The following is a 15,035-nucleotide window of genomic DNA, read 5'->3' as shown; positions in this document are numbered from 1 at the left end:
ACAATGATTTTTCAGAAGAGCATCCAGCTTCCCTCATGCCACTGCGGTACGTAGGAAGGAACAGAGGAAGCCGCCTTTTACTCAGTCAGCCATTGGGTCCATCTAGCTCAGTATTTACACTGACTGGCAGAGGTTCACCAGGGTTCCAGACAGGGGACACTTCCAGCCCTACTTGGAGATGCTGGGAATTGAACTTCAGACCTTCTGTATGCAAAGCAGATGTTCCACCACTGAGCTACCCCCCTTCCCTGTAGGCCTTTGCTTGTGGTCTACGTGCCAACGAGCAGGCCTTCCACCAGCAGTTGGCCAGGCTGGGCACTGCTTGAAGGCCCCAGGGATTCAGAAAGGCCCCTTGCTGGCCTGTCCTGGTGGGTGGGCAGGAGGGACAATTTTGAACGGGAGTTAACTTGGCTCCAAAGGTGGTACTGCCACCTGCCCACCACTAAAACACCACTGGTGGCGGGCTGCCAGGGAGTGCGGTGTGTGCTGTGGTGGCTACTACTGTGCCAGCAGAAGAAGAAAAATACTGCATGGCCATAGCGGGGTTGGGGTGTGTGTTGGGCTGGAGAGCAGCCATCTGTGGGACTGTGCCAAGGGTTCCTGAGGTCTTGTGCTTGACCTGCCAGTGAGTGAAGAACATCCTCGGCCTTGGGAGCGATGGACAAGAGCCTGTGGCTTCATAGCAGGGACAAGAGAACTGCTGGGATTGTTCACACACCGTGGTTGGCACCTGCAACTCTCTGTGACTCGTGCTCATTAGGCATCAGTGAATAATTCAGAATGGGTGCCACTACCTGTTTGCTTTGCCGTTCTGCATGTCCCAGGTAGGGATGGGTGAATCTTTCAGCTTCGGCTTCTCTCGATTTCTCATTTTTTGAATCATAAGTTCCATTCTCCACATTTCCAGATTGGTTTGCACATTTGTTTTGAAAAAAGTTCTCATGAAAATTCATTTTAATGTGAATTTCTCCTAACATACACATTTTTGTAAACAGGTTTTTCCGTAATATAATGCATTTTTGTATGTTCTGTTCACAAATATATGCATTTATATGCACACTTTCCCCTAGAATATGCATTTTCACACACATTACTTGGCTGGAGAACCGCATTACAAAGTTCAGAGAAGGGCAAATTTCAAAGGCTTCTTGTGTTTCATTTGGGGTATTGTTTCAAAAACTGTGAATTCCGTAAGTTCACAGTTAAATAGCAAGTCCCTTTAAATATGGTCAGTTCACCTTATGTACCCAGTTAATCACTGCGCTCTGCAGGTGAGGGCCTCCTGCAGATACCATCTTATCAGAAGGTCCATTCCGTACAACATAGGAAGCGGACCTTTAGTGTAGTGGCACCGACCCTTTGGAATTCCCTCCCCTTAAATATTAGACAGGCGCTATCTCTGTTGTCTTTTTGCCGCCAACTGAAGACCTTCCTCTTTCATCAAGCCTTTTAAATAGAGATCTTAACCCACACTGCATCTGTGTTGGAATTACTTTTTATGTTTTTGTTTTTTAAAGATGTTTTTAAGATGTTTTATTTTTAAAACGTTTTGTTTTTTGAGATGTTTTAAGATGTTTTCAGTGTTTTGTCCTTTGCTGCCCTGGGCTCCTTCTGGGAGGAAGGGCGGGTTAGAAGTTTAATCAATCAATTAATCAATAAATGCAAACTGAATCAAATTTCTTCCCCATCCCTCTACCCATCTCCCCATTCTCTTCCTGGGTGGGCACTCACTTGGTGGTCCCTTTGAAGCCAGTGTTTGGGGATTCACCTGTTGGGTGATATAATCATGCTATCACTATTTGTCAGATGAGGAAGCTGCACTGGAACATTCTTGTCCAGTTACTATTTATTCTGCAGCAGTCTGCGCTGTGTGCTCTGGTCCTGCAAGGGGAAATGACTCAGAAGTGTTTGGCCCAACAGTGTGAAGAGGTGGAGTTTGTTTATTTGTATCTAGCCATCAGACTGTCTATGGCCATGCTATTCTGAACATGCCCAATCTCATCTGATCTCGGAAGCTAAGCAGGGTCAGGTCTAGTTAGTACTTGGATGGGAGACCGCCTGGGAATACCAGGTGCCATAGGCTTAGAGGAAGGCAATGGTAAACCACCTCTGAAAACCTCTTACCATGAAAACCCTATGAATATATAAAAGAAAGATTCACAGGGTTGCCATAAGTCGCAATCGACTTGAAGGCGTATAACAACAAGCCATCAGACTGTCACAAAACAAGAGTTTGACAAAGGAAACTACCTATCTGTATAAACTAACACAAGGTAACTTCAACAGAAATTAGCTCAGAGAGAGACCCAAATAAAACTATGTACAAATTTAAGAAACTTACAGTTCTGAATTTCACTGGTAAATCACAGCCCTCTCCCTTAGAAATTTTTCCCCAATGTTAAAATCAAATGAAAAGTAATAAATGTACACAGAAAATAAACATTAAAACTACATATCCCATGTCTTCTTTGTGGAAAACATTGGGTTAGTTCTACTCAGACTAGACCCATTGCAATTAATGGACATGGCTAACTAAGGTCCACTACTTTCAATAGATCTACTCTGAGTAGAACTTAACTGGCTATAACCCATTGCTATAAACGTTTGGTTGTTCAACCAACAGTTTCCCCATGCAGTTTCATGCAGACATTCTCGGGCCTTCAGTGCTCTGCACACACTTGGAGGACAGAGAACATTCAGAAGCCTTGCTTTGAGGCATGGACTCATCCTTGTTTGCTTACTTATCCTTGGGCTGTAGTATCCCATTTTGATCCTCATGCCATGCCTTCAGTCCATGGATCCATGGGATTCAATGCAGCAGTTTCTGCAGGCTAGATGAACACGGGAAAACTGTACCACATCACACGATCCAGTCTTCAATGCCCTCTAGTGGTGGATTACTCATTTTGCATTTCATTTTCTTTTCCCAAGATATATTTTCTTTTCCCAAGATATATTTCCTGCCCCTTTGAGAGACACGGGGTCTCTTATCAACAACACTGTGTAAATCAGAAGGCGGGAGGGAAAATCTCTAACAAGAATCACAGAATGTCAGGATGAAAAAATAAAGCTCTTCCATTTTAACCGTTTTCAGAAGGCGGAGAGAGCTGTAGTCACCCATTGCCACAAAAACAACAAAGATTCTTGTGGCACTTTAAAGACTAACAAATATATTATGGATTAAGCCAGTGGGGGGAACCTCAGGCATGTCTGGCCCTCAATCCACACATCCTCATCAGTCACATCTTTTCTCCCCAGGCCATGCCTCTCATCGGCTTTGCTTCACACCCTCCTCCAGTGTTTCTGCCTGGGTGGACCATGTCCTTCATTTCAGATCATGACGCTCCCTTATCTGGATGGAGGGTAGAGAGGGGTGTGTGAATATGTGTAGAAAGTAGCCTACTGGACAAAGGTAACATTCACATGCATTGCTCCACCCACTTTTGCCTCTGGCCCCGCCCACCACTGGCATGTGGGCCCCAGAAGGTTGTCTAAGAAAGAATGCGGCCCTCAGGCTGAAAAATGTTCTCCTCCCCGGCTTAAGCTTTCATAGACTACAGTCCACTTAGGGTCAGAAGGCTCTGTGTTCTAACTTTTCCTATCTTAAATTTAGCTCTCCACATTCCTGCAGCAACTTGCAATTACCAAAAGAAAAAATCCTCATGAAAATCCCTCAGAATTGAAGAGTGAACTTCTAATAAACACATATTTGTATGCAGTTTTGAGTAATGTGTGGATTTTTGCAAGCAGTTTCTCCTAATAGAATGCATTTGGGTATGTTATTTTCATGACTATATCCCTTTTTATGCACCCTTTCCCCTAATATATGCAGTTTTGTAAACCTTGGTTGGTTGGCGACCTGCATTGCCAAATTCAGAGAGTGTGAATTTTGAAGGGTGGCTGTGTTTTGGTTCTCATATTGTTGTGGGAACGGCTGATTTGAATGAAACTCCATCGAACTTCTCCCCCATCCTTAAGTCCACTTCATCAAATGCATCTGATGATGCCACAGTTTAAATGACGCTGGCACTTTAAGGTTCCACAACAAGACTCTTTGTTGCTTTTTAACAGTGGAAGCTCACCTCCAGAGTTAAGGCTCAAACGTGATATTGCCTTGGCATCATCCATGCTTATTAATTCAGAGTGCCCTCACTCTCCATCTCTCTTTCCCCCAAAAGGGTCTGATTGACTCACCCAGGCTGTCTCAAACATCTAACAAATCAGGGAAGTGAGAGATGTTCTTAAGTCAATCAGCTCGTGGAGATAAAAACGAAGGTCAACAAATGAGTCTTCCATAAGGGACAGGAATTTATTTATTTATTTTGCAACCATCTCACCTTATCAAACTGGAGTTCAGATTCTTCCCATCAGAGGAGGTCCCTCTTTTGTTCCACTGGTTTTGGAGACTTTGGCAATAGCCCCGGGAGATGGTGAAGGAAGGTTCCTCATGTGCACTGACATCAGGTCAGTCCCCTAGGTTAATAAATGACCAGAAGGCAGGGTGAATATAGATGGAAGGGATCATATATACCCCTCAATGCACCCCCCTTGCTCAGAGACAGCCTCTGCCTTCACCTCATAGGTTCTTGCAACCTTCCACTGAACAACCATGAAGTTCCTTGGCATCACACTGGCCTTGGTATTCTTTGCAGGTAAGTGGAGGGACTACCTTAGGTAGGAGGGAATTTTGGAAGCCTCTGATGATCTTCCTGCTTTCATTCACCCATCCTTGGCATCTGAGGCACAATGACTTGGCACAGCCAAGGGGTGCAATTTTTAAAAAATCTGATCAGCCCAAAGCTACCTCACTGGCCCTACAGTAAGAATCAGGCACGATCCAAAATGGCCCAAACAATATATTTCATTGGGTCGATAGACTTAGTAAAGGTAGCAAGCTTTTTGGTTTCACTGAATTCTTCCAAGAATTCTATCCAGCTATGAAATTTGCCACCTTCAAAGCGCTGAAGAATCCATGAGATGGAATCTTGGTGCAGCCTTAGAAAGGAGTAAGAAGGGCACTTACTGTCCCCTTGAATCCCTTGCTGCAAGGAGCTCATGTCAGCATACATGGGGTCCTTCCTTCAGGGTTATTCCCTTTTATCCTCACAACAACCCTGCAAAGTAGGTTAGGCCAAAAATATGTGACTTGGTTAGGGCCAGTCAGTGAGCTTCATGGCTGAGTGGGGGGATATGAACCCAGGCCTCTCCAGTACATCCAACTTCCTAGTCCAGCCTTCCCTAACCTGGTGCCCTCCACATGTTTTGGGCTATAACTCCTATCAGCCTCAGCCAGCAGAGGGTGTTGTTCCTCTTAAGGAAGGACATGCATGTTACAAAACAAAGCAATGGTTTGGTTCAGATGTGGGTGTGGCACTGCCCCGCCTTCACTTCACTTCCTGCCGTAGAAGCAGCGATGCACAGAATCTGCTTTGTCTTCCAGGATCCCGAGCTTTTGTCCTCCGAGATGAGCCATATCCCCACCTGGCCCAGCTAAACCAGGAGCTCCAGGAATACCTGAGAAACATCAGCAGGGTTGTGGATGAAAAAGTCGAGTTGATCAGAAAGTCGGAGCTGGGACAGTCAGTGATGTAAGCAATTCAGATCAACATTTTCATGCTTGCTGCCTTGGGCTCCTACTGGGAGGAAGGGTGGGATATTATTATTATTATTATTATTATTATATGTAATGTTAGGGCATGTGGGAAATGAACCAGGACCGCCTCAGGGATTGCAGATAAGGCCCGAATTGCCAGGTTAATCCAGGGTCTCAGGGGGTCTTAGAACCTCACTTTTTTGGGAGCCAAGTCCCAGCACAGTCCCTATGTCTCCAGCATCCTATGAGCCAATTGGCATGAAAGGGGAGTGTGTTGACCATTGAAAAGAGTCTTCTACCATGCTCCCTTGTCCTTCCCTGCTGATTGGAGCCAATCAGAGTGAAAGGAGGTCAGTCGGCTACTGAGAAGACTCTTTGCAAATAGCTAACACACTGCCCTTTCATGCTGATCAGTTCCTAGGGACATCTGTTGTTGTGGGAGAAGGCATTAATAAGGACAGAGAAGCAGAGAGCAATATTCAAACCTGCCAGATTATTCTATAATCTTAAAAGGTCATATAATCTTAGAAGGGGGTGTGGCTCTGACTGTCATAAAGGGACCCTGCACTTCTGAATTTGCCGCTATACTACTGGCTTAACCATTTGGAATCCTCCAGATTCTTAATGGTTCTGTGTGGGGGAGAATCTAGCTTTAGCCTGCTCCTGCCCTACCCCTCAACCACTGTAATTGCTGAGGAATGAGATAGCTGTCTGTTCCTCCAAGACAGTGTGTAACTACCTTGAAGGAAGGCAGCTATTCCTCAGCAATTTCTCACAGGCTGTGACCCCAGGCATGTCCACTACAGTATCCTGAATGCCTATGCCAGCCTTCCTCACCCATCCAGAACAATAACTGTCATCATTCCTGACCATTGGCCATACTAGCCGGGGCTGATGGGAGTTGCAGTTCAAACCAGCTGGAGGGCACCAGGTTGGGGAAGGCTGCTTCAACTCAGGGCCAAAGAACTTGTGGCCTCCTCCAGATGTTGCTGGACCGCAACTCCCATCATCACTGGCCATTGGCCATGCTATCTGGAGGTGATGGAGTCTAGGAACATCTGGAGGGCCGGAGGCTAGCCGCTCCTGTCTTAAATCAAACAGTAGGCTGTGGGGGTCTGAAAGCAGTTTATACAACTGAGGAATTTGTAGCATTGGATGGAGGACTATAGCTCAGTGGCAGACCATGGCTCTTGCATGCAAAAGATCTCAGGTTCAATCCCCCGCATCACTGGGTAGCGGTAGGGTTGTCTCCTGCCCGAAACCCTGCAGAGCTACTGCCAGTCAGTGCAGACAATACTGAGCTAGATGGAGTAAGCCATGAATTGGCATTAAGCCATTGTTTCCGTTACATGCACAAACTGAGGCGGCGGACACACTAGTCGCCAGAGCAAGCATTTCCATGAGCTGCCCCTGGAGGGGGAATGGGTTGGTCTGCTGATCAGGTGCGAAATCTCTTTGAAGCTGAATTTTAAGAAAGAAGTACTCGAGCTGATCCTGGCAGGTTTTACAGTAAAAAGGGGTGGGGTTTGACTAGCATCGTGCACCCCCGTTTCAGAAGAGAGAGGCGGAGACGCACTGGAGCCGGCGGAACAATGAGTGTGTCTTTACCCTGAGTCATTGTCTAACTTGGCATTTAGATGGCTTTAAAGGGGGGTTGGGCAAATTCATGGGGAAAGAGAGGTCTATCTATCTATTTGTTATTATTTTATTTATTGCACTTGTATACCGCCCCATAGCCGAAGCTCTCTGGGCAGTTTACAGCAATCAAAAACATTAAAACAAATATACAATTTAAAAACACATATTTTAAAAACAATTTAAAACACAATTTAAAAATTTTAAACACTTTAAAACACATGCTAAAATGCCTGGGAGAAGAGGAAAGTCTTGACCTGGCGCCGAAAAGATAACAGTGTTGGCGCCAGGCGCACCTCGTCAGCACATCATTCCATAATTTGGGGGCCGCCACTGAGAAGGCCCTCTCCCTTGTTGCCACCCTCCGACCTTCCCGTGGGAGTAGGCACCCGGAGGAGGGCCTTTGATCTTGAACGTAGTGTACGGGTGGGTTCGTATTGGGAGAGGCGTTCCATCAGGTATTGTGGTCCCAAGCCGTGTAAGGCTTTATAGGTCAAAACCAGCACCTTGAATTGAGCTCAGAAACATACAGGCAGCCAATGCAAGGGGGCCAGAATTGGTTTTATATGTTCAAACCGTCTGATTCCTGTTACCAATCTGGCTGCTGCATTTTGCACAAGCTGCAGTTTCCGAACCGTCTTCAAAGGCAGCCCCAATGACTTTTAGTCGTGATGTCTAACTCAGTTAGTGGGGGGATACCAAGTTAGTGGGGAGCAACAGGCCTCTTGCCTTCAAGCTCTGTTTGTGGGCTTCCCAAAGGCAGCTGGCTGACCACTGTGAAAGACAGGATCCGGAGACTAAAAACGTAACAAGAGCCTGCTGGATCAGGCCAGTGGACCATCTAGTCCAGCATCCTGTTCTCACAGTGGCCAACCAGATGCCCATGGGAGGCCCGCAAGCAGGACCTGTGTGCAAGAACACTTTGCGGTTTCCAGTAACTCACGTTTCAGAAGCATACTGCCTCTGACCATGGACAGAGACCATAGCTGTTGTGGCTATTAGCCATTGAGAGCCTGATCGTCTCTTAATCTGTCTAATCCTCTTTTAAAGCCATCTATGTTGGGGGAGCAAATTCCACAGTTTAACTATGTGCTGTGTGAACTTTGCGCTTCTTTACACGGCCGTTCCCAACCTTTGGGTCCCCAGATGTTGCTGGACTACAACCCCCATCAGCCCCAGCCAGTGTGGACAACGGCCAGGGATGATGGGAATTGCAGCCCAGCAACATCTTGGGACCCAGAGGTTGGGAAAGGATGTTCTAGAGGAACCCTTGATCTGATTCAGCAAGAATTCTTCTTATAAGTTCCTAGCCCAGGCCAGAAAGAAAAACAAGGGCCATAGCTCAGTGGCAGAGTATCTGCTTTGCATGTAAAAGGTCCCGGGTTCAATCCCTGGCATCTCTAGTTACGGTCGAGAATGTCCCGTCTGAAACCCTGGATTGCTGCTGCCAGTCAGTGTAGGCAATACTGAGCTAGATGTTCTGATTCAGTATACGGCAGCTTCCTGTGTCCTTAACAACTGGAGGGCACCAGCTGGAGAAGGCTGACTTACAGCAACAGGAGGCGAGTATGGAGGAAGGGGGCTTCCCACCCTATCAACTTGTCTTGTCAGGAGAAGGCTAACCAGTCTCACATGGCCTGGTTATTCTTTTACTAAGCAGCCCTACTGGCTCACCATGGTCCACCAACGTGTGTTGTATTTACCATGCAAGGATGACAATGCAGGGATCTCTTAACAGTGAAAGCTTTGCTAATCTATGTTTAAATGACCCTGAGTTGGTGCCCTTGCTTAAGAGTGTAAACGTTTCAGAAATGAATGGCTGGATCAGATCAAGGTCCTGCATTCCTCCCCATGCACACACAACTTAGGAACATAAAAGCATAGGAAGCTCCCTTATACTGAGACTAGCCATGGCTCTCCAGGGCTACCTAGAGCTGCCAGGGATTGAACCTGGGACCTTCTGAATGCTCTACCACTGAACTATGGCCCCTCTTTTGGGGGGCTACAACTTCAATCAGCGCTAGCAAGGGAGGTTGGAGAAGGATGCTCTTAGGTGCGGGGAACCTTTGGCCCTCCGGACGTTGCTGAACTACAACTCCCATCATCCCTGGCCATTGGCTATACTTGCTGGGCCTGACAGGAGTTGTAGTCCAGCAGCATCTGGAGGGCCAAAGTTTTCCCACACCTGCAAGGGCAGGCGACACACCTTGACACACCCCTTACGGTTGGGGTGAGAAGGAAAAAGTCTGCCCCCTTTCCGACTATCATTCAGGAGCTTCTCATCCCCATACTATTTACCTTGCCTGACTCTGCCATCCTCTGTCATTTTTTCCTGCAGAGATAAGCTTCATAATGGCGTTTATAAAGTCAGCAAGCGCTTGAGTAGCCTGAAGGCCAAGTTACCTGCTGAGATCACACAAAGCTATGACTTGGTCATTGGGGTGCCGTTAGGCGTGGTGGAGAAAAGTCTCAACACCATGCGTGACTTGTACAGAAAGATGACGCCTGCCACAGATGAGCTTGCTGAGTCGCTGTACTCCGCAGTGGCGCCCTATGCAAATTCGATCCTACAGAGGGTGGGTCCGTACGCAAAGTCACTGCACAGTTCCCTCGTCGCCAAAGCCGAGGAGCTGAACCCCAAGCTGAACGAGAAACTGAAGCAGCAACTGGAAGAGCTGAAAATTCAGCTAGCCCCTTACACCAAGATGCTTCAGAGCAAGTTGCAAGACTTTCAGGTGTCCCTAGAGTCCTTCATCAACCAAGCCCAGGAGAAGTTCAATGAAGGAGCAGACAGAGTCAACCAGACGTTGCAGCCCTACATTACCCGGATCCTTGGGGCACTCCAAGAATACACCAAGGACTTTAAGAAGTGGGTGGACACCCCAGTCTTTCCCCCAACTCAGTGATTATTATTATTTGCACACAATGGAGGATGGAACCTTGGCCAACCCCTAAACAGGAAGAAAATATGGTGACTGATATCTGTAACCTCCTTCTTCTCCAGATCTCGCAGTAAACCAGATGTCCCTATTGATGCCTACTCAATGGTCTGGATAGGTGGTGCCAATTCTCATTACATTGCGGTAGCTTCTGTTGACTGGTTAAAGATGTTGTCCACACAACCAAACTTCAATAGCATTGGGCACTTCTGTAGTTTCTTTTTTCTGTACAGTGCTGTTCACATAGTACATTCAGAAGACCACTTTCAGTTGCCTCGTCATTCTCTCTCTCTCTACTCCCTCTCTCTCTCTTTCTCTCTCTCTTTACGCTCTGAACACACTAGTCGCCAGAGTAAAGCATTTCCATGAGCCAGTCATGGAGGGGGAGCAGGATGATCTGGCAATCACTTGTGTAATCTCTCTGAAGCTGATAAAAAAAAAACCACGCACTCAAGTTGCTCCCACCAGGTTGAACGTAAAAAAGGGCATTGTCTGCCCCCATTTTTAGAAGAGAGAGGTGGAGACACCCTGGAATAGTGAGTGTGTATCTACCCATAGATATAGATATACACACACTTTATTGACTTAGAACAATTTCTCCTTGTCTCTGGCCATTGGCCATGCTTGCTGGGGCTGATGGGGGTTCCTCATCTGTGATGCAGGGACAGCCTTTCTATGTGGCTGAGTTAATTGGTTGATGCCTGTGAGAACAGGATGCTGGGCCCTTGGCCAGATCCAGCAAGGCTCTCCTTAGGTTCTTATGCCTCTTTCAGGCGTCTCTTCAACATTATCGGAACAGCTGTCCAGGGTGGCAAAGTGCAGAAGGGCTGGAGCACAATCCATTAGAGTTTCCCATCCGTTGCAAAGAACTCCTGATGGGCAGTGCCTTCTTTGAGTTAGTAGAGGAGTGTTTGGGTCTTCTGCCTCTGGGCCACCAAAATGTCTTCAGCCAGCCCTATCAGGTTCGCCATCCCGGTCTTAGCTTAACTGTCTCAGTGACAAATATTACCTTCCTAAATCAAGGTTGCTTCCACAGTACCAGTTTTCTCTGGAAATGCACTCATTCATTTATTCACTTTTTATGGAGAATCCAAATGATATTGTTGCCAGACCTGAGTTATGGTGATTTCAAAACCCGGTCGCAGTCACAGGCTTCACCAGTATGATGAGATCAGAAGTACTGAATTTCTATTTAAATTATAGGAAATATTTCTGAATTTGCATCTATACCTCTAAATTAACATACGCAAATCTGTGTCATCTTTTCTGAGATGCATTTCCTTGATTTTGGTGATGCATAAGCACCCTTCCCCTGATGAACTAAGACTACCTTGGAACAAAATAAGTAAAAGACTCATCTGCTTTGTATTTTCATAACTTTTGCCCATATTCTGAACTTTTCCTTCTTGCATGGAGACTTTTAATGTCATATAAATCCTGAGTTTCTTAAATAAATTTACCTTTTAACTACCTCCTCTGCCTCAGTGTCATTCATCTATGCTGCTGCTTTCATTAATGTTACCAGATACTAGGTTTTTGGTGTATAGAAAATATTTTATATGGGCACATGTAGGCTTGGTTCAAATGACTCAGGTGGTGGCAGTGGATTCAGGGTTTGATATGTTTTGGTGGACCCTAAAGCTCACGTTTTGCCCCTTTCCTCCTCACTCCATACAAGTGAACGAAGCAAAATGTGTACATTCACTTGTATGGAACAGAGACAAGCGGCTGCAACCAGGCAAATCCTCAAGGGGAAGAAAACCCCACCATTGACGCAATAAAGAAAGTTGCAATGGAATGGGCTCTTTCTGGGATGAAGGGCAGGATATAACAACAACAACAACAACAATAATAATAGGTGGGGGACACACACCAAAATTAATTTCTTCCATAGGGCAGCAAAATGGCTTGAGCTCACCCGGATTGCTTTGTGGTCTGCCTGAAAGAACCAGAGGAGAAGTAAGTCTAAGAACATCAGGATGAAAAAGCAAGGGTATGTCATCATCACAGCTAAGAGGGAAACCTTGCCACCACCACATGCTCATAAACTCTCTTCCATCTCTAGGGCTCTCTTCTCCAAAGAGACCTGACCCATAAAGGCTGCCCCAAATGTCCCACAAGTCAGGGACATGAGAGGCCAATCTGGTCATGGGGATAAACAGGCATCTATGAAGGCTGCCTTTCATGAGGCCTTGTGGTATTGGTCTTCGTGTGCGTGTTTTTCAATGCTCTTCCCTTGCTTAGCAAGTGGGAATTCAGTTTCTGCCAGTCACTGCCTCCTTTGTTTTGTGTCAGTAGTTTTTAGACGGCAGGAGATGGCAAAGGACGTTTCTCCACACCAAGAGGCACCTGCAGTGGCGGACTGGGTCTAAAAATATTGGTTGCCAGGAGACAAAGGGGGCCCACCGACAACTATAAGGCTATCATTTAATTTTTCTAAGAAATAAATAAAATTTTCAAAAAATACGTAAGTGGAAAAAAGGCACAATTAATTTTTTTGCGAAATAAATGTATATTTTTTAGTAATTACAGTGTACATATTACTGGCAGTATACAGTAGATACTAAATGTAAATACAGATTGTTATAACTGAATTTAAAATTTTTTTTTTTAAATTTTAAATAAATGGTAGATATTTTTAAATAGTTTGCTTGTACTGAACATTTTACACATTAACAGGTAGTTCAAAAGCATATTTCATGCAGTCCACTATATTAAGAGCAATCCTTTGAATTCGCTAGATGATTGTGCGAATCTGTCAATAATTGCTTCTGCATCCAATTCATCTAACAATTCCTTTTCACTGGATAGCAACATGTATGATTCCAAGTTCTCCTCAGACAGTGAATTTCTTAGCCTTGTCTTTATGATCTTTAGCTTTGAAAATGTCCTCTCACATTGGACTTGAGTACCTGATAGTGTGCAGGAGACTTTATAAAGTTCATAAAGGTTATCATATGCCTTGTCATGAAGTCTGTTGGATGCCAGAATTTTTAGTACGCACGATGGGCAAGTGCTACAAATTTTACGCTTGTTGCAACTGGAATCCATATTCTCACCATCATTAAGCAATAGCTTTAATACATCAAAGCTCGAAGCAAAAGAAAACAATTCCCAGAGCTTGGAAAAGTTACTTTTTTGAACTACAACTCCCATCAGCCCAATCCAGTGGCCATGCTGGCTGGGGCTGATGGGAGTTGTAGTTTAAAAAAGTAACTTTTCCAAGCTCTGACAATTCCAATATTACTTGATCTTTGCTGATTTGTGGAGACAGCTTAATATTACCTTCCAATGCTTCGTCTTCAAGGCCCTTCTCTGCAATAGTTTTAAACTTTGCAGGGTCCAAGCAGGATAAATCTTTATACAACTGTTTGTGTTGTACAAAGTGTGAATCTAGTGACTGGACAATGTGGTCCATTATTAGGTTAAACACATTTACTCGAAAATCAGCTAGAGAATCTGAGGAATTTCCTTCATCATCTATAAGCTCATCTGCCATTCTTTTCTTCTTCCTCTGCCTCTTAACTGGCAATGCTGTTTACAAAGAGTCAATTTCCAATGTTTGATTTTCATCCATATTCAACTGTGAAATCTTGTCATTACATATATTTACAAATTCCAATGCCTTGCTGTGAACGTTATCAAATGTTCTTGTCTGTTCCTTCAACTTTGTTGTAGCTGAATCTACTAAACTCCATGCAGTAAACATATCTAAACCACTTGTCTCTAGATAACTTGATAAACGGGGCTGTAGTTTCAAAGATATACAAGTAAGTAAATGCTGTCAATATTGTTTCAAACTTTAGAAGACTTTGAAGTAAAACATTTGCTTCTTGTTTTGTTTTTGCATCAAACTTGTCTGAATCTTGTATCACTGATAAGCATGTCAATAGATTTACAAAAGTACTGACAGCGGCATCATCAAAACGTCCAAATATAGTTGTTGCTGCATTGGATTTTCCTGACCATCTTGTCTCACCAATTAGCTTTAATCGTTTCATTTTTTCTTGTCCTAGATGTTTTCCAACAACTTCTAACCATACAGCCATTCTCTTGTATGATGTTTTCACAAAAGTTGCTAAATTCTGGAGCAAATTGAAAAAAGAAACTGCAGGCACGCAACATTTTATTGTTTCAGTTATCACCAAATTCAAGACATGGGCATAGCACCATATATTTACTACCTAGTATTTTTATACTAATTTTATACAATGAAAGAAAATACATTATATTTAAATTAAAGGGCATAGGGCCACAGTTTATAAAAAATATTAATTAAATACATACCTTTTATAAAACACATAAAACACAGCAAGCAGGAGGTGAAGACCTGACAAAGCACACTCAAACTGAGGCCGACGCAATGAAAAATATTTGCTGTCTTTGCAATGTATGCAATAGCTCGACACAAAGTTGACTCCGGCTGCACGTCACGATCCCAGGCTGGGATTCCCAGCTAAGCTTCATTGCGCAGTCGCAATAGTAAAGATCCGAGCCTATATAACGTATGCGTCGGCCTCACATAACTCGAATCAGAATTATTTTTTCAGAGTTATTTATTATATTCTTAAATATAAAGTATCCTCGAAAAATGATTTTATTAAATTTTTTTATTAAAATAGTAATACAATGTAAATTTTAGTTGCATACAGTAATAATTTTGGAACTTCTATTATATTTTCAAGCTACTAAAAGGTCATTAACATTTTTAACATATTGTCTAATGTTTAAGGGGGCCCCACTTCATCAGGGGCCCACAGGGCCCACTTGCCATCGGGCAAGCTGACACCCTGGCCAGTCCGCCACTGGGCACCTGACCCCCAGTGCCTTGCAACGTTAGTGAGTGACACAAGAGGCAGGGGTGGATG

At 44.5% G+C, this 15,035-nt stretch overlaps 1 protein-coding gene, 1 long non-coding RNA gene and 1 pseudogene across 2 annotated transcripts; 2 read left to right on the top strand and 1 right to left on the bottom strand.

Annotated features, from left to right (window-relative positions):
* Positions 1-1,095: 1,095 nt before the first annotated feature.
* Positions 1,096-14,552, bottom strand: LOC133370402 (uncharacterized). The gene is made up of 4 exons (XR_009759123.1): positions 14,455-14,552; positions 5,515-5,636; positions 4,338-4,473; positions 1,096-3,352 (listed from the first exon to the last, which is right to left on the bottom strand). It is a non-coding gene; the product is annotated as an uncharacterized LOC133370402 (long non-coding RNA).
* On the top strand, positions 1,965-2,083 carry LOC133371055 (5S ribosomal RNA; annotated as a pseudogene).
* LOC133370401 (apolipoprotein A-I-like) lies at positions 4,562-11,637 on the top strand. The gene is made up of 3 exons (XM_061596671.1): positions 4,562-4,652; positions 5,441-5,588; positions 9,567-11,637. The coding sequence occupies exons 1-3, from the start codon at positions 4,610-4,612 to the stop codon at positions 10,132-10,134; spliced, it is 759 nt and encodes a 252-aa protein (XP_061452655.1). The 5' UTR covers positions 4,562-4,609; the 3' UTR covers positions 10,135-11,637.
* Positions 14,553-15,035: the final 483 nt, after the last annotated feature.

Source organism: Rhineura floridana, chromosome 15 (genome assembly GCF_030035675.1).
Source record: "Rhineura floridana isolate rRhiFlo1 chromosome 15, rRhiFlo1.hap2, whole genome shotgun sequence".
Lineage (NCBI taxonomy): Eukaryota > Metazoa > Chordata > Lepidosauria > Squamata > Rhineuridae > Rhineura > Rhineura floridana.
The sequence above is the reverse complement of the archived record's forward strand: the minus strand, read 5'-3'. Positions and strand labels throughout refer to the sequence as shown.